The following is a 27,041-nucleotide window of genomic DNA, read 5'->3' on the forward strand; positions in this document are numbered from 1 at the left end:
CGCGGGCTCTAGAGCACAGGCCCAGTAGTTGTGGTGCACAGGCTTAGTGGCTCCACGGCATGTGGGATCTTCCCGGACCAGGGCTTGAACCTGCGTCCCCTGCACTGGCAGGCAGATTCTTAACCACTGTGCCACCAGGGAAGCCCTCAGATTAAATTTGAGAATATGAGTTTATGTCTGATTTTTTGAGCATAAATACTTGCAGAAAAATGCCTGTTAATATTATCTTAAATTTGTTTTTGTCTCTTATACTCTGGACTCATGCTTTAAATAGGAAAGTAAAATTTTATTCTTTTTAAATATTAAAATTATTTTGTTGAAATTTTAAAAAATTATAATTTTTAGTTTTATAAGTTTTGTAGGGAGAGTTAAGAGGACAATATTGCTTTATTAATGGGTGATGACTGATGAGAAGAGGTTGTTTTGTTTTCTTTTGTTTGTTTTGTTTTGTTTTGTTTGGCTGTGCCCCTCGGCATGAGGGATCTTATTTCCCTGATGAAGAATTGAACCCGTGTCCCCTGCAGTGGAAGCACGGGAGTCTTAACCATTGGTACACGAGGGAAGTCCCAAGACGTTGTTTTCTTTGGTCTTTCAGGGTCCTAAATTTCCCTCTCTTCTTTTTCCCTTTGTCATGTCGTCTCCAAAGGGCACCTTCCCTTTTTACTGTCTTGTTCTGCAGAATGTTGCCTTTCCAATATTGGCTCCTTGATTCTTGCACAGTTTTAAAAGTCTCTTCTCTTTAGTTGGTGCTCTGATCCACCAAGACTTTTTCAGTATTTTTACATTTATGGTGGACTTTGTCTTTCTGGTGTGATGTTAGCTCAATGCCCCTCTTCTCTTTTCTGCTCAGTTTTTCCAGAACTCTACCAAGCTCTCTGAAAAGACTTGCTATATGGGAGCTTGAGAAATAGCTTTGCTAGGAATTGGTGTTTTTCTACTTACAGGTAATTTGAAGTTTGTAGAAATTTCTGTCTTCTGGCTTTGCTGAGGTCATGGGATTTGAATGATTTTGTTTGTTATTAATGAATTGAATGATTTGGGGGGGAAATGTGTGGATATATTTGGATTGAGGTGGTTTCCATTACCATAGCTATCCAGAGTTGCTTCTTTCGTTACTTGAATGCATGTTTAAAGTATATGTTTTTATATAGAATTCTTCAGTCTCAGTATTTGTTCTGATAATTTCATTTACTTTCAGTTCAGTGAATAATTTCATAAGTCATCTTTTCCTTTTGGTCCTTTTCTGCTTCATGTAATTGCTTCTATAGAAATTAGATATAAAAGATGCAGGCCTTGAAAAGCTTGTTCCTAATGATAGAGTAACAGGAACAAAGTGATATTAGCTCTTAAGAGGTGAGCACCTTACCTGTAAGAATGAAAATATACAACTTTAATAGAGCCAGAGTAAAAACTTTGTTATTATTACATGCAACTTTGCCCGGAAAATTGCATGTGGTATCTTAGAGTACATTTATAGCTAAATTGATACAAATACTTAAGATAATAGTTTTGACATTAGTGAAGCTAAACTTATGGTATATTTTGGCAGTTATGTCTAGTGAAGGGAACAGGAAAAGAAAGAATAAAGGAAAGGAGAAGGAAGGTAATGGGGAAGAGTAAAGTGAGACACAGGTGATGGGGATTTTTAGATTGTCACTGTTTACTGACTCATGCAGTGTCTACCGTTAAGCTGTCTGTTAGGAAGTAGTTTTATTCATTGGTGTTTGTGACTTATTTCTGAATTACGCACTGAAAACAGATATAAAAGCACAGATTGATCTAAAATGATCTGAATCAATTTCTAACATTAATAGATAGCTTAATCCAAAATCAACTGAAAAAAAGTTTTTCTAATAAGCTTACTGCACTTCCCACTGAATAGCCTAAACTCCTCAATTTGAAGTAACATTTTTTTCCCTGTTCTTTAGAAGTAAATCTGGGTGAGCATTTTCTCAGTCAAATTTTTTTTTTTAAATAAATTTATTTATTTATTTATTTATTTATGGCTGAGTTGGGTCTTTGTTGATGCATGCGGGCTTTCTCTAGTTGCGGCGAGTGGGGGCTACTCTTCGTTGCGGTGCACAGGCTTCTCATTGCGGTGGCTTCTCTTGATGCGGAGCATGGGCTCTAGGCGCATGGGCTTCAGTAATTGTGGCACGTGGGCTCAGTACTTGTGGCTCGCAGGCTCTAGAGCGCAGGCTCAGTAGTTGTGGCGCACAGGCTTAGTTGCTCTGCGGCATGTGGGATCTTCCCAGACCAGGGCTCAAACCCACGTCCCCTGCATTGGCAGGCAGATTCTTAACCACTGTGCCACCAGGGAAGCCCTTGGTCAATTTTTAAGTAACATATTGAACCATTAGTTTTAAATCTTTTATGTAGAAGCTTTATGAAGAATTATAATTAGGAATAATGATTGATCTACAGGGAGAGATAACTAGCAGGAACTGTTAAAGGCCAGACGTAGATGATATTTTATGTGTGTTTTGTACTTCCTTTTTGCAGCAAGGCCAGGCGTAGATGATATTTTGTGTGTGTTTTGTACTTCCTTTTTGCAGCAGTTGCCATTTTTGGCATTTGATTTGTTGGTGGAAGATACAGGGCTAGAAGGTTTGAATTATCTAAACAGTTAAGTAATTTGAGGATGTTACAGATGAGATACAATTAAAATATTTCTTTAAAAAATGAAGTAAATAAGTAAGATAATTTTATGGATATGTTTGAAATTGTGAGTTATTTTTTAGAAAAACCATACTATAAAATGGACTTTTGTTTGAATGTCATCAAAACTTCCTCTCATCTTTTTAGAAAAATAACCACAGCTGATGTAAATGAAAAGAACCTCCTTAGTTGTTGCAAAAATCAGTGTCCTAAAGAGGTAAGATTTAATAGAAACTTTTACGTTGTATTTCTTAGGCATTGTTTCTCTTTTATTGTTTGGTCATCCTATTCCAGGTCTTTTCTAGACCCCTAGAAATGTGGGTACAGAAAGGGAAGTGTGATTGTTGTCTGTAGAAGCGTATGGTTAGGGTAGAAGCACATCTCTTTATGAAATTTGGGGATATTAGGACCAGGAATGACTGAAGATTTTTTTAAACAGTTTTGAAGATAGCTTATGTACTTTATACAATAAATATTGACCTAATGTTTACCCACCTTAAAATATAAATAGATAAAGAACCGTGTGGCTCATGGGCAGTTGGACAGTAAATCCACAGTAGAAAAAGCAGATCGTGTGTGTGTGTGTGTGTGTGTGTGTAAACTTTAAAGCTCATTATTATCTTGAATTAATTAATATAAAGCATTCATATATAAAGTTTTGCTTTTAGAGATTCTGGTGCATGTATATGCGTTGTATTTAAACTAATTTATCGTAAGTGGTTCAGAAAAATTGTTCAGAGTAAAAAGGTAAAAACTCACTGGTTGGTGATTTATCTCAGCAGTGATTTGAGAAACTAAAGTAGTCTATCTCTCCTTGGCCAACTTAACAGTTAGGCTGTTCCTTTTTTGCTGTTGTCGGGGGTAGGGAAGTGACGGCTATTTGATTTGGGTGGACATTTATAAAGGAATTCTTTTGACTTATAGATGTACTAATAGCACCTCTTTTCTTTTAATTTGTCTTTATATACTTATCTAAGTGTTTCTCATCCTATTTAGAATCGGAAGAGATGACAACGAAGTCTTAAATACAGTATTGTCTCTGATTAAATAAAAAGAAATCAATTCATGATATGCCTTTTTGTTTACAGTGTTTCCTTTTAACTAAAACTTTGGACACTTTTTATGGATTACTGTTTAACAACTATTGGAAATTGAACCTGCGAATTTTAAAAGTTATGTAAGATTACAAAAAGGGAGACATTTCAAGCAATAAATGATTATTTTAATAATCCTGTCTGGGGCTTCCCCCGTGGCGCAGTGGTTGAGAGTCCGCCTGCCGATGCGGGGGACGCGGGTTCGTGCCCCGGTCCGGGAGGATCCCACGTGCCGCGGAGCGGCTGGCCCCATGAGCCATGGCCCGTGGGCCTGGGCGTCCGGAGCCTGTGCTCCGCAACGGGAGAGGCCACGACGGTGAGAGGTCCGCGTACCACAAAAAAAAAAAAAAAAAAAAAAAAAAAAAAAAATCTGACAAATAATCCTGTCTTTGTTATATGAGTGAAACTAGAGGCGTGGGATATTTCAAGTTTAATTTTCTGAATTCTTCAAATTCTAAGTTTTCCCTTGTTAAAATAAATTTTCTTCTGTCCAGATTAAAATTCCAGGTAATAAGTAGTTAAGAATGTTTTATTTTTAATCTGACACAGTAACTCAGTATGAGGTTGCAGTTAGAAATAAAATTGAATTCAGGGATTGCTAATTTGCAATTTAGCATTGACTTGGCTATGATTCGTTTGTGATCCTGTTACACCATTTGGTGGGACTGGAGATGAGTGGGCACTATTTATTTAAAAAATTTTTTCTCATGCTCATCATTTTTGGGATCTAGGCCGTTCTGGAGCCCCTGGTATTGCTAGTGTCTCCTTGGACTTTCTTGAAAAATGTATTCTTAGGTTGGGAACAATCCAAATGGCTGTTATGGTTTAGAACAGTCTAGGGGTGGACAGGTGAGTATTACTGTGGTTAATAGAACTCATTCTAGTTTATGTTCTCTTGACATTGATAAGACTACAGCAGTGATTTTCAAACTCTGGTGTGCATCAGAATCACTTCAAGGGCTTGTTAAAACAGCTTAATGGGCCCCACCCCAGAGTTTCTGATTTTGTGGGTCTGGAGTGGAAGCCCAGGAATTAGCATTTCTTTTTTTTTTTTTTTTTGCAGTACGCGGGCCTCTCACTGTTGTGGCCTCTCCCGTTGCGGAGCACAGGCTCCGGACGCGCAGGCCCAGCGGCCATGGCTCATGGGCCCAGCCGCTCCGCGGCACGTGGGATCCTCATGGACCGGGGCACGAACCCGCGTCCCCCGCATCGGCAGGCTGGCTCCCAACCACTGCGCCACCAGGGAAGCCCTTAGCATTTCTAATATGCTCTTATATAAGGGTGATACTATTGGTCTGGCACCACACTTTGAGAACCAGTAGGCTATGGTATCAAGTCATACACTGGATCAACCAAGAACTATGTCTTTTTGAATCTGCCATAGATATCTTAGACTCAGAGGTATGGTATGGGATTATGACAAATTCTGATCCATTGATAAATTCCTGTTTGCTTTCTCCTTCCCTTTCCATACTGTAGATTTCTTGTGGGCAGGAACTGTGTCATGTTTGTCTTTATATCCAGTCTCTGGTTCCCTGGTTGTACATATTAGGTAGTTGGTAAATGTATATTGAGTGTGAGTGTAGGTGTGAACTGTGGGAATGGCATAGGCATGTCCTTCCAGCTCCACTACTGCTTTGATATACACTCTATGTGTCTATTGGACTGTTCAGTTAGGTTTGAATTAAACTAAAAGGAAATATAAAGATATTAAGAACTGCACTTTTATTTAAATTGTGCCCCACGTATACAATTCTACTTTTAAAAATTATTTCTGAATTTGGTTTTATCATTCCTATGCAAGCTTTTCTGTTTTTTATTTGGGCAAATTGTTTAATGTCTCTGTATCAGATTGTTCATGTGTAAAATGGGGGCAATAGTAATACTCACTTTAGAGTGCTGCATATTAAGTGAGTTAATAACATGTAAAGGTCTTAGTGTATGGTAAGTGCTATAGATGTGCTGGCTATGGTGATTATGGTATGGGTATTTATCCACAAATAATATTGATTTTCAAGCTTTCCTTAAGTATTTCTAAAGAGAGCTTTTTAAATTTTTAAATTATTGGGATTAAAATGAAACATTTTGAACTAGACCGTGTTGCTTATTGGTAAGCCATTTGGTATGACTTAACCAAAGTGCTAGCAGAATGATATTAAGGGCTGAGTAGAGTAGAAGAAAACCATCTCACTGTGAGTGGAAGGGGTAGGATATCTCATCTTTAAATGAATATCAAGGTTGAATGTTTTAGAAAAACCCCTATTTTTTGCTGTGAAATCTATAATGAAGATACAGTCACTATATATTATACATTCTAATCAACTTTCTTTGGGACTACTTTTCTGCTCTTTCAGAATATAACCTGGCTTTTGAGATAATACATACTTGCACATCTAACAGGGAAATGGTCGTGTGATTTGATTTTTTTTAAATAATGAAATTATTACATACTCAACAGTACATAACACATATATGTACAGTTTAACAAATGGTTAAAAAGTGAACACCATGTAACTCCACCTAGGTCAAAAAATTTAGCATTGCTGCATCTCAGAAGTCTACCAAAGTTCCTTTCTTAGTGTAGTTCCCACCCTCTATTCTATGTTACCACCATTTGCCTTTTATAATAATTATTTCCTTGCTTTAATTTATAATTTTTACTGTAAATTAAAGTTTTTACTATGTGTATATCTGGAAGCAATATTGATTGTTTGCCTAATTTTATATTTAAAGTTCAAAAGTATGAACTTTTGTGACTTGCTTTGTTTGCTCTACATTGTGCTTGTCATTTTTATTACGTGTGGCTGTAGTCCATTTACTCCATTGTGAATATACTGTAGTTTATTTATTTTACTGTAGGTAGATAGGTAGAGTTGTTATACTGTTATGAATGTGCTTGTTTGTACATTCTGGTATTATGTGTATAGATTTCTCTTTGTAGTGCAGTTGGTTGGTCATAGGGAATGTGTAATTTCAACTTAAAGTCATACTGATTTCCAAAATAATTATATGTAACCAGTAAATTTTCCAATTTACCGTCAGGATTTTATAGCTCCTTTTGTTTCATATCCTTACCAATACTTGGTAGTGTCAAAATTTTTAAAGTTTTGCCAATCTTATGGCATCTCATGATTTTAGTTTACATTTCCATGATTACTCATGTGTTTGAATACCTTTTCAGGACTAAAGGTATTACTTTGCCTGTGGGACATATGTTGGATATGAGCACAGTACACTTCTATATGAGTTTCAGTTCTCCTCCTTGCAATCTACAGAATAAGTTTGGCTGACTTATTGCAAAAAGAAGATCTGTTTGGAGGATATTGAGGGACAGTTCACAGATTCTGAAGGAAATGCTGTACAGCCAAATTTTGGGAAGGGCAGTATCTAGGCAGTCCCAAGGGGCTTGGCAGCAGAAGCTCAGGGGTCTCTGTAGTGAGATGACTGTGTTCAAACCAGCACCTCTCCCTTTCAAGTTTTCACGTGGTCAGGAGAGAGAATCTGGCCCACCTGGGGTCCAGGGGCTCCCTTAACACAGTCAGCAACAAGCAGGGAACAGGGACGGGTAGCTTAGCTGTGGCCATGGCTCCTGGGGGAATTGTGGTGAATCAGGCAGCCATCCCAATTTATGTCTTCAGCTTCTACCAGCATTGGACGTGGAAGGCAAGGAGATTCATGGAATAATTGTCAAATGGGGATGACAGGATCAAGTGAAGGATTTAGAGAAAAGAGATATATTTTGAAGGCAGAAGACCCAGCCAGAGAAAAGAGATACTTTCAAGATGTTGGTGAAATTGTGAAGAGTGAGCGTGAAGTCTTTTAGGAGGAAGAAAGATAGAACATCTAGACTGATGGTTCTTAACCTTTCGTAAGTCCCAGCACATTGAAGAGATAGAACACTGATCAGTAAGAGACCACACTGTAGCCGCGATTCTATGTAATTTCAACAAGATTTTCACTTACTGATTCTGATATGCTTCCCTATTCACGTTCCACTTCAGAATCACTGATTGGAAGTTAAAGTGGTTAGTTAGTTTTAGAGAAAATGACTGATGTAATTACCTCCCAGATTAAGGAAAGAACAAGAGGTTGTAGAGACATATTTTGAGGGAGAAAAAGGATAGATGGTGAGCTAATGCCAAATGTTTGTCTTGTTTATGAAGTCAGGCTAGAGGCACTGGCAGGAATGTAGGTGAGAGTGAAGTGAAGGATACTTGAAGCAGCCACTCTGAGGCAGGTATTTGATAGTGAATAAATACTGAGCTTGTTAAGCAGTATTGAGAGCCTAGTATTCGATGCAGAGAAAAGCAAAACTGAAGTGGCCCAGGAATGCTCATTCTAGCAGCACTGCACTATGCTAGGATTAGTGAAAATGCAGTGTGAGTAATCCAAATTTAGTTTTGGTATGAATGTCTCAGCTAAAAATTAAAGAAAAAGAAACCTAGTTGCATACTAGAGAGAGACTAAAGATGATGGAAAGGGATTCTGAATTTCTTAAAGTAGGTAGTAGAGTCAGTAGTTTGAAGGATCAATCTGGTGAATCATAAAGATTAGAATTCAGGATTCAGATGTTAATTGAGGTGTCCACTATTTTTAAGTATCTTTGTTAATGAATATGAGAGACACAAAGAAATATAAGACCATTGCCTTTAACTAACTTACAATAATAACCTTTATTATGAAAGCTAAATACATTAAGCACATTTAATCCTCAAAACAGCTTTATAAAGTTCCATTACTCTTCCCAGTTTTACATGTGAAGCACAGAAAAGTCAGGTGGCTTACCCAGGGACCCATACCTAGTCAACAGAGAGTCTGGGATTCAGTTCCAGGCAGTCTGATTTTGAAATTTAACCACTAACCAATGGGTATCTTTTATTTACACTCTGGTTGGAGAGACAGAAATATATGAAGTGCTTAAAAAATTTTTTTTTAAGTTCAGGATAATACAAGCAATGTCACAACAGTTTAGAAATGGATTTCTTGTGTTATTACTGTTATTGTTCAAATGTAGGCAAACTCACATCATGCTTTTATGATGATTTAAGCTGTGTGTCGAATTTCACGTAAGATTTGAATAGAAAGAAGGAGAGAACCCTTTCATCTGAAAGCTTGACTGGGATCAGAGGATATAGTAAATAATTAAAGTCAAGGAGCACATAGACATCCCGGCAGTTACTGAATTGGTTTGGCTCTCTGTTAAGTATGTTTTAATACATAGTTGCAGGCCTTTTAGAGTAAATGGCTAAGCAGTTGTTTCACCATACAGTGGCTTAAGGACAGGGAAATTTTCTTTCTTTCTCACATAACAGTACAAGGGAAGGTGGATGTGTCACAATGCTCCACGTATAGATCCAGGGACCCAAGTTAGCAGGGCAGCTCTGCTCTCTTTGAGTCATGGGCCCCACTGTTGCTCTAGATATCCTCATTTCCAGCACATTGGGAGGGAAGAACATGGATGTGTGCTCTTGAGAAGCTTTAAGGCACAAAAGCACTTACGCTTACATTCCGTTGGCCAAAACTTAGTTACATGGCTCTAACTAGCCTCAAGAGTGATGTAAGATGTACTGTTAAGAGTGGAACCAGGGAGAATATTGAGCATTTCTGGGAATTAAGGTAATTTATATCCAAAAGAAAAAAGTTGAAAAATCAGCCAGTTATCCAGGATTTATTTACCCTATTGTAATGGACTTTTTCTTAAAATAGTTGCTGGGAAAAGGGGAGGTAGAGTATGACTAAAATATAAATATGTAATTGTTTAATTTTGGTTTTATTTTAGCTTCCTTGTGGTCATAGATGCAAAGAAATGTGCCATCCTGGTGAATGTCCCTTTAATTGCAACCAAAAGGTGAAACTTAGATGTCCTTGTAAAAGAATTAAAAAGGTAAATATTTTAAGTTATTGAAAATTCTTTTCTGTGTACATTTTTGTTGGTTTTGTTGTTTTGTGGGGGTTTTTTTGGCAGGGCGGGGGAGTCTGTATTTTGGTAGTTCTTTGACTTTATTTTTTTGACTTAATTTTAAGGTCTTATTTCTTAGAATCTTTTTATTATTGGCATATCTATTTCTGCAAATGCTTATTTTAAAAATCAGCTTTGTTTGGCAATTTAGTTTTCTGCAATTTAATAGTAAAAATAGTAAAAAAAAAAAAAAAGGATTATTTTATATTGGAACTGAGTTAAGTGCCCTTTTTTGGATAGAATCAGTGTGTTCTAGATTTGAGGTCTTTGCACAAGATGCACAATGTGAGTAATATAGTAAGTTTCATGATTTAAGAAATGGTCTGGAATTAACCTTTGTTGCTTTTATTTATGACATTTTTTTACCATCAGTAGTATGTTGTGAACATGTTGCCTTAAAAAGACCTCACATGCACGTAGCCTTATAAAATTATACAATAACATTCAAATTTGGAGAGAGTTAATTTTAAGATAAAATTCTGGTAATGAAGGAGTAAAAGGGCAAAAGCTAATGATTGGAAACCTCAGTGGAAGCAAACTACATACCATTTAGCGAAACTTAGGAATGAAGAATCTCACTGAACTCCGTTCTTTTCCTTGACTTTCCTGTTGACACTGTTGACTCCTTTGAAGATTTCTTCTTTCTTGACTTCTGATTTTCCCTTTCTCAGTTATAGTTGTAACGCCTTTTTTGCCTTCATATTCTTACGGTTGTTCCCTAAAGCTACTCTCCTTTCTCTTTCAATTCCCTCATTTATTCATCCATTCAGCAAATATTTATTGAAAATCTTTAGCTTTTATTGAGGACCTTTGCTTTTCATTTACTTTTATAGCTCCTACTATATAATTTCCTGGATTCAGGTAACTTCTGAATTTAAATTTATAGGCCTGAGCTTTTCTGGATTTGGATCCCTAAGTGTTAGATATTTAAATGGATCACCTTTATATGAAAATCAGTACTCAGTCAAATCACTTTTAGTCTGAAATGCCTCTCTAGTTTTCTCTGAAATCTCATCTTACTGTTTGAGTGCAGTTTGCCACCCATTAGAACTCTGGCAGCAGATTATTCTTGGACTTTGAAAACTGCTTCATAACAGATTTCCTTGCCTCCAGTTGTAATACTTCCAATCTAATTTCATCACGGTTCTTCATCACTTGGGAAAAAATATGCACTTTATAAGAAAGGTGTACGTATATAGAGACTTGGCATAAAGGGGGATCTAAGATATTACCTTTGCCTGCTTGTCCAGTCTCATCCCCTGGCAGTCATCTCTGTGAATCTATTACTTAAGTGCCCTTACACATCTGCTATTTCCCCTTTAATCTGTGCCCATATATTTGGTTTTTTCCTTTACTGCTCTGCTTACTAGAATCCTGTTAATACTCAGGGCGAGCATTTCCTTGTTTAGGAAGGTTTTCCTTCCTCTGCCTCCTTTGGGAAGGCTTAGGTGCTCCTTCCTCTTGGCTTTCTTTGTACTTTGTGCTAGGTTCATGACTAAGAGCTTTGTGATTCCAGGGACGTGTGTGTGTAACCTTGTTTCCTCATCTGTAAAATAGTTTATACATAGGCTTATTGAAAGGAATAAAAGAGATAATGCTTATATAGCATTTAGCACAATGACTGCTATGTGTAATAAATAGTAGCAGTTATTATTATTATTAGTTTAGCATTTACCATATTAATTTTTTCCTTGTTGTATCCCCCGTCCCTAATACAGTGCTTTTCATGTAACAGGTACTCTATAAGTACCTTTTGAATGAGAAAAGATATGATGATCCTTCTTCCAGGCTGATAGACTTCATGTCCACAAACATGCAGTATTTATTTTTGTCTCTAATGTTTGTCCATGTTATTTTTCCTTTGTCTGGACTGTCCTTGGATGACAAGACTGTGTTTATCACCAACCTCAGCCAAAATTCTGTGCTATAAAGTGCTTCATTAAAGTATATGTACTTTGCTCAGGATTTGATGATCTCATTTCCTAACTCTGGTAGATTTGAACTAAAAAACTAGTGTCTGAGGGTGTGGTGGGAAAGGAGCAACTGGTACAGATAGGTACACTTAGAGCAAAAGTGACATCTGGCAGCAAGAAATATGGAACGAATAAAAGGCAGATAAAAGATCTACAAAAGCAAAGTCTAAGACTATTTAAAATAAGGACCACTTATTTTATTACAGAATAGTACACAAATTGATCGTAGTATTGATGTCACCTCATCGATAAAAGAGTAGGTTAGTTTGGTTTTTTTTTTTTGCGGTACGTGGGCCTCTCACTGCCGTGGCCGTGCTGATTATTTAATCAGCATTAAATAATATATGACATTCAGTTCCTCGATTTCAGTAGCCGCACTTTGAGTGCTCAGGCACCATGTGTGGTAAGTGCTACCCTTGTGAGTAGTGCACGTTTAGAACATTTCCATCATTTCAGAAAGCTGTGTTGGATGGCACTACTCTAGCACTCTAGTGCCTCCCTGGAAGCTTTAGAAGAATAACAAGAAAAGATAAAGAAAAATGAAGAATAAAAATGAAATTGAAGCTAAGTTGGTAGTGGTGTTTAGTAAATGATTATTAAATGGATGGTTTTAATTTTATGGTATTCACTTTTTTTGCAGTTAAGATGATAGAGAATAATCACTGTTTGAACTAAGACATTTAATGCATGCAACCATGTCATTATTAAATGTTAACACGACTTAAATAATATGCATAATCTTAAGCTGCTAGAGAAGTTTTGCTTTTTTATGACATAGAGTTACAACTTTGAGGGAAAATCTTTTAAAATCAAATTTTTAAAAACTTTATTTGTAGGAATTGCAGTGCAACAAAGTACGTGAAAATCAGATTTCCATAGACTGTGACATAACATGCAAGGAAATGAAGCGGAAAGCATCTGAGGTAATGTCAGGTTAAATGTCATTTTTAATGTGTTAGCGACCTTTCCCTACTTATTTTGTGCATTAATTTATGTGCTTATTATGAACTACTCGAAATCTCATCTTTTTTTGTTTTTGTGATAAAAGCCTAGTTTGTTGGCCTATTTTGAACCCTCAGGTGTGCTTTTTATAGTCTGGTGTGTACTAGATTTTTCCATCCTCTGTACCAGTTAGTGTATGTGCTCTGGAACATAGTTATTCATCTTAATGTTAGTGTAAGCCTCCTGAAAATTATGTTAAAATAATACAAAAATAAGTTTTTGGGATTCTTTGCTGTTTGGGTTACTTCTAGCATCGCTGTTTCTGTCCATCAACCCAGTCAAGGAGTAGGCTCTTGGTTTTGTTCAAAACTAAGGATTCCCTTCCAGAGAGGGCATTTTAGGAAAATGGTCAATTTCAACTCTAGGCAAAGAGTGGTATTCAATAATTTATTATAGAGTCTTAGTATGGTAACTTAAGAGAAAAAGTCCAGTTTTAAAAGTATTTCAGTTTACAGTGTTGTAACTCTTTGAATTGTGATATAATATCTCTTATAGTTGTTAAGCTGAAATGTTTATATAAGGTATAACAACCTACCTCCCCTTACCCCCTATCTGTTAGATAGTACCTTGGTAACACTTCTCGGTATATAACATTTATGTTTCTTTAAATAATTTTTCAATTTAAAGCTCCCAGAAGTTGTTATGGGTTAGTGGAGCCTGGGAGGAAAGATGTTAAAATTCTATGTAAAATTTGATGATTACAATGTTAATTTACTTTTAAATGTCTATAAACAGATAAAAGAAGCAGAAGCCAAAGCTGCTCTTGAAGAGGAAAAACGAAGACAACAGGTAACTAAACAAAAAATACCCAAACTTCTGTCTCTTTGCATCATTGTTAGTTTTTATGCAAATACAAGATATGTGGAAACATACAAATTAGGATCTGGTGAGCTCAGTTCTGGACTGAAAATACAGTTCCTGTAAAACAAAAATTAGCCATTCACTTACTTCAGTCCAGGTATACTGAACCTCTGAAGAAGCACGGGACCTTGTATGTTCACAGATATTTTGTGTGTTCCCAATTTACTTCCTTGCCAGTTTCGTCCATTCTCAGGAGATAACTCCTCTTTTGGTTGAGGGGTGAGGGTCAGGGCGTGGCAGCATCCATTTTAAGTCATCCTCTGCAGTGCATGTCTTCGCTCATCTAAAATTATTTGAGTTCTGTTTTACTGAGTTGTAGGTTATCTGTGACAAATAAGGGCTGTTTACTAACCAATACATTTGTTTTAATAATACATCCCCTTATTTACCCATTAGATTCTTGAATGCAGGATTTTTATCTGTTCTTTGTTATTACCTAGATAACAAGTACATTCCTGATATCCCCTTTTTGCTCAAATACTGTATTTATTGATCATACACTCCAAAGAGTGTCTTAACTTTGTAATAGTGACATGTAATTTTTTTGTCAGTTTGCATTTTGAGATGCTTTATACTTATCAAGCAGTGTATATTGTATGCAAACTGTCGCCTTTATGAATGAAGAAATTGAAATTTGCATGACTTGAGAGAGGGCATTAAAAACAACTCATGTAGCAAGCGTGGGATAAAATGACCTCTGGTGTTTTATGGTTCTATAAAGTTGGTTTGCCTAATACCAAAAAATAAGGTATCAGAGCTAATACAGTAAAACATGGATCGACTAAAATCCTGGGAGATTAAATTATTAAGAATAGTTTAGGGTGTCCCTTCCTCCCCTTTTCACAAACAGTTGTGGATAGAAGTCTTAAACATATTCTCTATTTACTCACCTTTTAAACAGAGTGTATAGAAAATAATTTAAACCATGCTTGATGACGGTGAGTCATCATTAAAGCATTAGTTATTATACTGTGTCAGTAGTTCTCAAGTTTGACTGCTTTTAATATATTTTGACCTTTTGCTGTATATCAACAACTACTTGAGAATATTCTGACATTTTGGTTCTTTGAAGAATGCCACTTTGTATTAAGTATATGTTAGGTCTTCTTCCAGTGTGGTTTATGAGCAAAGTCATGGATATGTTAACTGAAATTTCTATTTCCTTTTAAATACACATTTATAGAATCTTGCATGAATATTACATATATATTTTAGTTAATAAGTATCTGGTTTTAGTTAATAACAATGTACTATAGTGTATCATGTTATATTATCATGCATTAAAGTTTAATAAGTAAGTTCTTAACAGTAGACTGAAATTCTATACTTTATAATGAGTGTCATCTAGTTATCCTTTTTTAGAACGAGTTTTTTATATAATTCTACTTTCTAAAAGAGTCATTTTGATTTAAAGCATGAAGCATTTTTCCCCTGAAGAATTTTTACTCTGTGTTTTGAAATGTATTTGACAGAGAGGAATCAATTTCTGGCAGCTTTTTTCTCTTCACTCACTTGAATTTCTTCCGTACAAGCCAGTAATGTTTATTTCCAGCATTGTATAAAACTAGAATTATAGGTATCTTTATTCTAATGGGTCATCTGTTAGCACTTACTCTATATTATAGAGCCCCATTAATTATAGGTTAATGGTGTTGATGTATAAAACTAATGTCTGTATTATAAATCAGATGTTTCTGTATTTAGTATCAGAGGCAGGCCTTCAATCTGAAATAATCTCTTTCACTACTCCCTAGTTCCCTTTCTGCTTACCTAAGTTCTGAATTTGTTGAATACAAACAGTAGTGGAGAGATGTTTTTGTGTGTGTATGTGGTACGCGGGCCTCTCATTGTTGTGGCCTCTCCCGTTGCGGAGCACAGGCTCCGGACGCGCAGGCTCAGCGTCCATGGGTCACAGGCCCAGCCGCTCCGCGACATGTGGGATCTTCCCGGACCGGGGCACGAACCCATGTCCCCTGCATCGACAGGCAGACTCTCAACCACTGCACCACCAGGGAAGCCCAAGAGATATTTTTTTAAAAAATCAAATCAATGTTTATTATATACCATTACTATTAAAACATTTCCAAAATTTATTTTTATCTAAGTGGAAAATTTTAAATCAATGTGTGTATTGAATTTAATAAAAATGATACTGTTTTGATTTAGGCCGAACTGGAGGCTTTTGAAAACAGACTGAAGGGTCGTCGGAAGAAGAACAGGAAGAGAGATGAAGTGGCAGTTGAGCTAACGCTGTGGCAAAAATATAAATATTATCTCTTTCCAGTGTGTGCAGTTGTGGTTTTAGTGTTTGCATGGTACATAGCCAATGGTGTGGATTAAAAAATGTTTGATCTCCTAATATACCTCAGATTAGATTTTGATAAGTTGTTAAATTTGGAATATTAGAAAGTGAATGTTGTAGAACATGATATATATTCACATTCATCTCTCCTCTTCCAGCGGTTGTTAGAAGGACAGAATGTTAAGCTTTATCTTAATTAGCATACTAGAAGTGGCAATAGTAAAAGCATGACTGAAATTGTAAAATATTTCATAAGGCATAGCCAGTGGCAGGGTAACATGTTATTTGTTCATTGTGCTTCCTTGTATTAACATAACTGTTTCATTTACTATTTAGAGCCGTCTTTTTTTTTTGGCAAAATTAGGATGAAACTGAGCCGTATGTGTAGTAAGAGGAATATTTCACAATGTTTTGGTTACTTATTAAAAGGTATTTTTCCTGATCATGTAACTTTGTACTTTTTAAAATACATATATCCTCTAAAAGACCTCATAAATTATAACATGAAGCTATATAATTAGACTTCAGAAATTGGTTTATTAGTGAGGAATTTTTATCAGTTATTGAAGTAAAATTTTACTTAGTATGTCACTCAGAGGAAAATATAATTGTTTTCAAAAAATGCCAGGCTAGATTCCTCACATGTGGCTATGTCTTATATAAGAAACTTTTAACTGAAGTTGACATGTTTTGTAAAACTTGTACGTGTTTTTTGAAAGTAATAATAAAAAGTAATAATAAAAGAAAAACTAATATTTATGAGCAATATATGCTGAGCACAGGCTTACGAGCTTTATGTACTTTATTCTCATTTCTTCTTACCACAATCGTATAAGTAGATTTTTTTCAGCTGGAAATAATAAATTCTTATGAAAACAAGCTGATAGAGAAATATCAGTAAGCCAAATCTGTTTGAATTGTAAGTCATTTTAAAATGGTTTTGCTATTTAATTTTTGTATAATTAATGTTTTCATTAAAATTTTTCATACCACATATTTAATCTAGAATATTTACTATTTAAAATATTCAGGAACCTATAATTTTATCAAGGTATAAAACTCTAATGCTTGATGTAAAACATAGTAATTGATAGGCACTAAAAAGTGGTAGAAGTGGTAAAAGTACGAAGAAGGATGTTAAAATTTTGCTTTCTTTAACTCAATTTCTTTAATGTTATGTTCCTTAATCAAGTATTAGCTGGTGTCTAAAGTGGAAGGGCAGTCATTCCTTTCTTTATGGTATTTTTGTTTTAATTTTAGATTTCTTTTTTACCTTTCCCAATGTTAGAGTTACTGGGTTGGTGTTTCAGAAGCTCTAAACTAGAGCTGTTACACTCAAGTCATTACCTTACTGTACTCTAAAATGAATGTTAGGTGTCCATGTGGTAAGCTCTTTTCATGTATTTCAAAATCTTGGCCTAATAAACAAAACTGAAGCCTAGTTCATGCCTCTTTGTTGGGCTTGTGTTCTTGCTAAGTTTTCTTTCTGATTTGTGTGGAAGAATCTAGTGAGTGAAGAGGGAGATTGAGTGAATGATAAATGAAGCAGTTTGCTGTTTTTTATTTGCTTGGCTAGTAGCTCAGAGCTTAATTAATTAACCCAAAGTTGCCCAACTATTCATTTATTCAATCAACATATGCCTTTACTGCGTGCCAGGAACCTTCTAGGTACTGGAGATAATGGTGATCCTTTCAGGGACCTGCTAAGGAGTGGAAGAGAGCGGGCAGGAAATAAGATACACAATAAAATGAACGTGATTTCATGTATGATAAGTGGCGTTAAAAAAAGAGAAGTGTTACAGAAAGTGATGAAAGAGGCGGGTGAAAAGGCACTTGGCTAGTTTAGATTGGGAAAGTCCCTCTGAGATGGGGACGTCTGAAGATCTGAGGGAAAAGTCTATGAGGGAGAGAAATCAGCGAGTACAAAGTCACTAAGTTGGGAGATGCTTGGCAGAGCTGAGGAACAGACAGAAGGGCTGGTGTGGCTGGAGCTGAGTGAGTGATGGGGAGAGAGAGCGCCCAGGGCCAGTTCACAGCGTGCTTGATAGACCATGCTGTGGAATTGGGGTTTATTTCTAGTTGCAGTGGGCAGCACTGGAAGGTTTTAAGTGGAGAATAGTTGTTGGTCATTGTTCTTTTAAGATAACTGTCTTCTGGCTGCTGGGTGGAGAGAAGACTCTAAGGAATCAAGGGTAAAAGCAGGAGAGGAGCGGGAGGCAGCCCAGGGTGGAGGTGCTGGTGGTGCTTCGACCCAGTGATTCGGGCCTGCAGTTCCCTCGGTTCCCCACTGCCCTGAAGGAGTGGCCTGAGGACGCTGCGGGAACTGCTGCACAAGTGGAGTGGGGAGGAAATAAATAATTCCTTTAAGGTCAAAATGAAATGAAATTTTGTTTAAATACTTAACGTAATTTGTTCTGAGGGAAATAAAGCGGTACATGTTGACCTTTTTGCTTTAATCTAAGCCAATTAGAGAAGGAATGGAAGAGTTACCAAATAGCCACTCACAATGACATAGACAAAAATGTGAATGTGATGGCCTTATTTTCCTATTTACTGTGTGTCATTATAAAAGTTTATTAGCTTACTGTTTGAAATTTGTGGAATATTTATATTGAAATCTTTTAGTATTTTTCAGTTTAAACACTTTTAGGGCTTGACCAACACCTAAGTGCTTGTATTTCAATTAATTTCACTATTCAAGTCTAAATTAAAATCAAATAATTTCAAATAAATTGGTGTCATCTTTGCTGAAATTGCCAAAGGAACTTGACTGAAGCAAAACATTGAAAATGTTTGCTTTTTGCAAAGAAGTCTGATGCTTGAACTTCATGGCTATGAATGTTAAAATTTTTAAAAAGAGATAAGTGTTTGTGTTAGTGTTTATAGATGACCTATAAAAAATTTGGGCTCTTCGTGTTATTTCAGATGACCCAGGGGACTCCTCCGGCGGCTAGGTTTGTCCATCCCTGGGTACTGGGAAGTGAGACAGAAGTCTGAGCTCTGGAGCTAGAGCTGATGTAAGGTAGCTATATCTCTTTGGTATGTGGAAGCTGCCTCTTTATTCAGTGACAGTGATTAGACCACTGTCTAAGCCTTAGACCTTAGGGTCTACCTCTGAGGTTAGCAAGCTTCATAGAAGGAGGGAAAGGCAGAGTACTGGTTACTACCTCCTAGAAGAGATGAGCATTTGGCAGGAGTGAGAGGAGCTGGGGACCCCTCTGCTTTCCAGAAACTCTTAAGGGTGTCCATTCTGGGAAACCCTTTTCGTGTGTTTCAGAATCTTGGTCTGTTGAGCAAGTTTAGGTCTGTTGTTTGCTGATTTGCTGTTCTTGCTAAGTTTTATTTCCAGTTAATGCAAGGGCATGTATTTCAGTGGTACTGTGAAGAATTACCCATATACAGCCTAAAATTCCACAATCCAGATTCATTCGAGTTAAAATGCCTCTTGGGAGACATTCCCTAATAACCACCCTCATCTGGTGTTCTCTAACTTCCTACAATATTTTTTCCTCATAGCGCTACATAGGACCTAACACTGTATTCTATATTTGTTTATTGTCTTGTCTCCTTCACTAGAAGGAATGCTCCATGAGGGCAGGGGTGCAGTTTTGTTTACTGCTGTAACTCCAGAGTGGGGAACCATGCTGAGCCACAGAGCAGATGCTGGTATTAGTTTCCTTGGGCTGCCGTGACAAATTATCACAAAGAAAGTGGCTTGAAGCAACAGAAATTTATTCTGTCACAGTTCAGGAGGCCAGATGTCCAAAATCATAGTGTCAGCAGGGTTGGTTCCTTCTGGAGACTCAGAGAAGGAAACCGTTCCATGCCTCTCTCTTAGCTTCTGGTTTTGGGCGTCAATTCTTGGTGTTTCTTGGTTCGTAGATACGTCACTCCAGTGTTGCCTCCATTTCCACTTGGCCGCCTTCTCCGTGTCTGTGTATGTCCTTTTCTGTCTCTTAGGAGAACACCCTCCGTAGTTAAGGCCCACCCTACTCCAGTATAATCTCATTTTACCTAATTACACCTGCGAAGAGCCTCTTTCCAAATAAGGAAAGTTACATATTTAGTTTCGGTTGGACATTAATTTTGGGGAGGGACACAATTCAACCCACTGCAGTGCTCAATAAATATTTGATGGATGAATGAGTGAATTCACAGTGTCATTCTAGGCCGTAAACTTTTGGGGCATTTTCCATTACTGTCTTAACAATTGTACTACAGGAGGTAGGGGTTAAGAGGTCAGTCTAGTTCCAGATTGCTTGGGCTCCAGTTCTGGTTCTGCCCTTTTCTAGTTGTGAGATCTTGGGCAATTATTTAACTTTTGTATGACGTACTTTCCTCCTCATCTGTAAAATAGAAACAAGGAGAAATAATGGTGTTCAGTAAGTGTTAGCTATTATTATGTGTCTACAACTATTTTAAAGCACTTTTTATATTTACTTAACCCCCATGACAGCCTATGCAGTGGGGCTATTATTATTCTCATTTTACAACAAAGGAAACTAGGTTTGTTTCAAGAATTAAAAACTGAAAAAATATACATGTCACTTTGTGACGTGCTTGGCACATAGTGCTTAGAAATTCTTAGCTATAATAATACAGATAAATGTGACTTAACATCATAACTTCTCTTACAAATCGATTCACAGGTCAGAAAAACAAATTGTAAACTGAGGCACCTTAGTTTTTGCTCACGTGGTCATTGTCATTGAGGGGGTACTATCCCTAGGAAGACTAGGCTGGATGTGGGCAGTCAAATGGCAGCCCTGGAGGTGGCGGGGAGCTAGCACTAGGTGTGTGAGGGTGCCAGAAATAAAATTCCTTTGAAACTTTTTATGGGCCGGTTCTTATTACTTCTCCCAGTGGCCAGTATATTAGAGTAAGAGATTGATGACCCAGAAATATTGTATACAGCAAACAGAATGTCTGCACGGCCTACTTTTATCATATACAGAATGTTTCAGTGTGCTGGAATATATTACTTCAGATATGGGCATGTTGTTTTCCCTTCTTAATTTAAGTAAACTCCTTCCCTGCAATAGGTAATGGTCCAATTCACCTGTTTCTTGCTCTGTTCTCTAATATATATATTTTTTATTTTAAAGGCTTTGCATCTTTAGATCTCAGCTAAAAACATCACATTCTGACTCCCTGAAATATAGTCCTATATTACTTGCAAGTATTTTTCCATAGTTTACATATTTGTGTTTGTTTAATGTATTTATTTATCTTTAAATTATTTATTTATTTAGTTTGCACCAGGTCTTTGTTGCGGCATGTGGACTTCCTAGTTACGGCATGCATGTGGGATCTAGTTCCCTGACTAGGGTTTGAACCCGGGCCCCCTGCATTGGGAGCGAGGAGTCTTACCCGCTGGACCACCAGGGAAGTCCCAGTTTAATGTATTTATTATGCCAGGAAGTTCTGTGAGGGCAGGAACTCAATTTTGTTCATCTGGCAGCTAATAAATCCTAGATGAGTGTTAACCCGTGGGATAGCATATCTATTTTAGCCACTGCTTTCCTCTTCTTATCCTGGGATGCTGGCTGCTTCTCTAAGATATCTCTTTCTTTTTCTCAAATTGCCATTATTTGTAGTACTAAGCACTAAAATTGGTCTGTACATGAAATGTGACTAAAGTTTAATCTGTAAAATCACCTTTTCCAGAAGTATACTCACTACCTTTAAGTTAATTTTCCCATAAATCTCATTAAGGTTTATGTTTTTTCTCTTAAACCATCTAATTAGTTAGATATATGTTTGAAATACTGGACAATAAAAATTTCAAAAGGCCATAAATGTTTCTTTTTGTAAAATGAAATGTAAGAAACTAGATGATGGTTGTCACTTTAAGTTGAAAAGCAAATGTGGCACATTTTTTAAAAAGGAATAATTCAAATAGGTCATTGAAGATTACTGTGAGCCCTCTGCATATTCAAATTAGTTCACATATGTTATGAGATTTCTAACATTTGTTATGATTCCTTACATTATAGTAGTTTGTTACAAAGAATATAAAAATAGCTGTTTGCCCTCATGCAAAGACTACCTCAAATATTTACTCTGATGCCATTGGTGCCTAGAACTGGTTGGGTTTTCTTGCTAAAAGGAAGTTTAAAGAATGCTGTTTTACCAGTGCAATCAGCTTTAGCTCTCTGAAGAACAGTACTGTATAGTTGTGAAAGGGAGAAGACTTGTTTACCCTAGCTATCTCAAATTCACTGATTTAGCTACTTAAATTTCACAGTTCCTTTAACACCTCCACTAGAGGGCAGAAAGTGGAAGAGAAAGGAGGTGCATAGCAATTCATACTTGGCTTCAGAATGCCTGTAGAAACCTTGAGGATTGAACCCAACCCTTGTTTTACAGACTGAGTTAACTGGCCCAGAAAGACTAGGGGATTTGCTCAAGGTAGAGCTGGCAGACAAATCTCCTAGGCTCTTGATTTTCAGACTGGTGTCCCTGTGGTGATGAAAATGACGTGTGATGAGGCAGTATCTTAGAAGAACACAGTCCTGAAATTACATCTCTGCAGAATCCCAGCTCAGCACTTGCTAGCTGTGTAAACTTAAAACTTAGGCTGGTTACTTCAGCTCCCTCTTTCAACTATTGTACTATGCACTTGCAGTATTTTCTTTCTCACTTCACTTCAGAAACAAAATACCGATTTCCCCCCCAATTTTACAAGTTATACCCCCCCCTCCCCCAGCTATAATATTCAAGGAACAAGTGCCTGATACATATTTTGTTGACTGTGCATAGCCTCTGCCAGAATAATGGAGATGGATTTATTCAATTACCTAATGAGTGATTTTTGAAATTTTCCTTAGATCTTGACTACAGTTGGATTTAAAAAAGATATATTTCTAAGAGAAACTCAAGCGTAGTCATTTTCTGCCAAACATACGACAACTTGGGCTTCAGATGGTAGTCTCTACCATTGTAAATACCTGCAGTGCCTCCTTGACGCTGCCTGAGGAAGAGAGGCTGATGGTGAGTGACAGAAAGGCACAGAGTTGTTGGCCCCTAGGATTCGCCTGTGATTGCTCTCCGCAGGAAATCGCTGCTAGGTTTATGGAAGCAGGCTCAGGTTCACCCCCGGGTCCCTGCAGCCTCAGCAAAGTCTCAGGCACTCTTGCAAAGCAGTTCCTTCCCTAAACAGAGAAGCTAGTTTCCATTTGCCTAAGGCAAATAATGCTCGCCCTAGAAACGTAAATCTTTGTTGAGATAACAATCTCGCCCTTTAATTGCCAGTGCCTGCAGTTATTCTGATTTTTACTTGGCTACGCTCTGGCCAAGAGAGAATGGGCTAGGATGTGATGAGATTTGGGAGAGCCGAGAAGTTACTCCTTTGCTCCCAATTACTTGGTCTCCCACAGCCCAAACGCTCACGTCTTGTCCTCTCCGTGCTGCCGTCGCGGGGCGTAAGTCTGGGGGTGGGCATGGGCGGGGGGACCCGCAGTCCGCTGGGCTTCCCCTCTGCCCCTGAAGAATAACTTCTTTGAATGCAAAGAGGTGGGATTGTAGAGGGTCTGTCATTAAGGGTGCTTATGGGTGGGACTCAGAGACGGGAGTGAAGGAGGGTGGGATCTGTCGAGCAGACAAAATGTGGAGCCCCTGGGTCCCTTGAAGTTCAACGTGTCTCTTCCTGAGCGAGGAGCAAGGCATCCGTAGTGCCTCTCCCAGGGGCACGCAGAGGCGAGCAAAGCGACCAGGATAAGAGCGGACGGAGGAAAAAGCGAGACATGTTTTCCACGAAACAGTCCCCCGCCCGCTCTCCGGAAGAGCGCTACCGCCCGGCCGGGGCCCCGGAGCGGGTAAGATCCACGAGCCGCGCTCTGCCGCCCACCAGGTCGCATGACCTCTCGGTCCGGATGAATTCAGGGTCAATCCCTCCCGTCCCACCTCCTCCTCCCCTCGGGTGCCACCTTCTTGCCCTGCCGTCGGTGAGCTTCGGCTGTCCCAGCGCCACGCTAAGCGCCCTGGAACCAGTCCTCGGGCGCTCACGGTCCTCCATCCCGGTCGCCCAGCGTCCGGGACCCTCCCAGGGTCATGGGTAGGGTTTCCTTTAACGCTCGGGTCGGGTCGGTCCGGAGACCACGCTCTCCTTGCCAGAGGCGCTACCGCGTCCCCTGCAGGGGCGCCCTCCACGCATCAAGTGGACTCGGCGGCGTCCGGGCGCCTGAGGAGGCTGCTGAAGGAGCCGTCGGAACCAGGCCCTCGGGGGTCCGCGGCTTCTTTTCTGCGCCGACGCCCGGCATCTGGAAGGACCGCTCAGCCACGCTTGCCCCAGACGTAAGCCTCCCTTCCCGGCCGCGCGCGCCTGGGTCTTCATCCCTCTTGGAGCCCGGACTTGCGCCCGGTTCCCCTGCAACCAGCGGTGCCGGTTATCCCTGGACCATCTGAGCGCTGCCCCTTGCAGGGTGCTGGGAACTCCTGCGTACCCTGCGCGCAAACTTCGTCTGCGGCGAGTACCCGCCCGGGCACACCGGGCGCCGCCCGCCATGGGGGGGCGGGGCTGGGGTCGGGGCTGCGGGTTCGAGCTACTCCGGGTTTGGCGGGCTCCGATCCTGTCCTGGGAAGGGACGTTGCCCCTGGTTCGAGAGCGGAAAGGTAGGGAAGAGCACCACGGCGGGTCCTCACTGGCCTGAGCCCCCAGGAACCGGGTCTCCTTTGGGCGCTGCCTTCCTTCTTCGGTGTCGTGAGGGTCCCGGAATCCATTCGCTGCGGCGTGGTCCCAGCTGCGCGGAGCCGGGGACCAGGGAGCGCTCTCGGGGCAGGGACACGGGGCTGCGCTTGTGGGAGGAAGGTGGTGTTGGGTCGGATCCTGCCGGGATTCTTCCCCAGCTCTCGTGGCGAGCTCGCCACTCCGGGTGCCACCCGCTCGGGGCCGGTGGATGGCGGTGTAGGCGCTTTTTGCACTGCTTGTCATTCCCGGGACCGAGCCCTGCGCGCTCAGAGCTGCGAGCTCATCAGGGAAGCGGCCCGGCTGGGCGTTCCCAGGGAAGCTGTCCCGGCAATTCGTAAAGTAGAGCTTTCCTTCCGCGGGAGACTTCTGAGAACAATGCACCGCAAAGACGAGCTCACGCTTGAATAAGCCCGCGACGACTTCTCTGTGTCCATCTGTAGTTTGTAGTCTCCCCTCGCCCCCCACCCCCTTGGTAAAGTATTCAATAATTTACTGATGGAATCAAAACTCTGCAGAGGAATGCCGACTGCTACCAGAAAGGGAGCGAAGTCAGGACTTGGTGGTGATCATTTTCCAAAGATACACATTTTAGCTGAAGGTGTTGAAACTAAAGATGTCGCAACACGTTAATTTTGGAAATAACCGTTATAAAATCAGTTTTTGTCACAGCACAACATTCACCAGCTTGTTAGTATTATTTGGTGTCAGTAGTTTTGTTGTGCGGAAATTAGGCTGGAAATCAGTCCCTCGAACCAGGTTCCTGGGGCTTGAGAGGTTAGACTAGCTGTCTGCAGAGACATGTGTGATTGCTGGGCTGAGCAGTCAGGCTTTCCATAGAATTTTTCCCAGGACATCGAGAGTCACACTAGGATGAACTATTTTCAGACTGAGTTGTGTATGGGATCACATAAATCTCAAAACCTGGAAATGCTGTAAAGCTTTGTTTTGGGGAAAGGACTCTTCCCAGACTGTTCCTTGCAGGATAGGTGTATAGTACAGTGATGAAAGACTCAGCTAAACCTTCCAGGAGGTTAAAGAGACAAATAAGAATTGCTTTATTAATCTCATCAAGTATATTTCTAGGCATAGTGAAACTTTTTTAAAAAGATGAAAAATTAGTCCCATTCGAAACCTTCTTCACAACGCTGCAGAAATCTTACTAGTAAGAGGACAGCAGGCATCAGTGCCTCCACCACCAACCAGGTGTGATTGTGTCTTAGGAGGGCCATATTTCCTACCTTGGCTTCACCTGGATTTCCACACTTGCTGGCTGTATGTCCCCACAAGCCCCTCACTAGCCCTTCTCCATTGTTGGGGGCAAACAGGAGATTGTGGGGAGAAGCTGAGCATCCCAGTAGCTCCAGAGAGTTAGCATCAACTCTCTCCGAAACCGGTGTTTTCACATCTCCATACCGTTAATGAGGTGCCCTGTTGCTCAGTTTTCCTCTTTCCCTTACCTCCAGGCTCCCTTGACTTGAAGACCTGTGGTCTTAGGGTTTCTGAGTTTGTCTATGGCTGGGGGGAATGGGAGCTCCTTGAGGACCAGGAAAGCTGGGTTATAGAATTTTTGCTGAATGTGTCCAAGGAAGAAGGGTTTACTTAACGTGCCACTTTGGCCTTAATAAGTTAGTCAACAAGCATGCATTCATGCATCCTGTTCTTGCCTGATTAAGTGGAGAATGGGGCTGGTTGTCTAGAGGATATTGATTTGTACGGAATACTTGATCCACATTAAGAACTCAAGTAACTCTCAGACTTAACCTGTTTTGCAAAGTCTACTCAGACACACATATGTGTACACACACACATGCAGACACACACACTTTTGTGTTTCAGACTGTTCAGAGAGGGTGGATTGAATGGAAGACATCACAAGAGTGAAAGGTGCTGTAAATGGAGTGCCTTGGTGGCTAGAGTATGTATTTTGGTGTCAAAGCCAAATTCAAATCTCTGGCTCTAGCCGTTAAAAGCTGCAAGGCCCTGGGCAAGTCAAAAAATCTTGCTGAACCTCGATTTCCTCTTCCAGCCGACGGGGATAATACCGCTGAATATCTATAAGGGCATGGTGAGCATTAAGGAAATAAATACGTCCTGGAAAAACTCTACATAATAGTTATACATTCTGTGAAGGCTCCCTTACCTGTTTTTATTTGTGGAGCTGGTCCCATCTCACATTTATGAGTCTCTCAGGTTTGTCTCCACAGCCAGCCTTCTGTGATTCTACAGCTGTTCTCTCCAATAGAGTAGCTACTGGCCACATGTGGTTATTTAATTAATGCGGTTACTTAAATTAATGAAAATTAAATTAAAAATTCAGTTTTTCAGTCTCACTAGCCACATTTCAAGTGCTCAATAATCACATGTGACCAGTGGTTACTGTATTAGACAGTGTAGACAGAACATCTCCTTCACCGAGGAATGTTCTCTTAGTTCTAGAGCTTTCTTTTGCTTGAGTGATAATTTAATGAGCCTCTTGGATGATAAAAGTTTTTCTGTCCAGCAC

General features: G+C 39.3%; 1 protein-coding gene across 5 annotated transcripts in view; it reads left to right on the forward strand.

The window, feature by feature from the left end:
- NFXL1 (nuclear transcription factor, X-box binding like 1) overlaps positions 1–17,284 on the forward strand; it is a 55,060-nt gene extending 37,776 nt beyond the window's left edge. For all 5 annotated transcript variants that reach the window (XM_007115208.4, XM_007115207.3, XM_055086000.1 and 2 more), the window contains exons 19-23: positions 2,806–2,875; positions 9,532–9,636; positions 12,521–12,607; positions 13,422–13,475; positions 15,714–17,284. In XM_007115208.4, the coding sequence (XP_007115270.1) occupies positions 2,806–2,875; positions 9,532–9,636; positions 12,521–12,607; positions 13,422–13,475; positions 15,714–15,887 (490 nt within the window). In that variant the 3' untranslated portion in view covers positions 15,888–17,284. The remainder of the gene's footprint in view (positions 1–2,805; positions 2,876–9,531; positions 9,637–12,520; positions 12,608–13,421; positions 13,476–15,713) is intronic.
- Positions 17,285–27,041: the final 9,757 nt, after the last annotated feature.

The sequence above is a fragment of the Physeter macrocephalus genome, chromosome 7, assembly GCF_002837175.3.
Source record: "Physeter macrocephalus isolate SW-GA chromosome 7, ASM283717v5, whole genome shotgun sequence".
Classification (NCBI taxonomy): Eukaryota; Metazoa; Chordata; class Mammalia; order Artiodactyla; family Physeteridae; genus Physeter; species Physeter macrocephalus.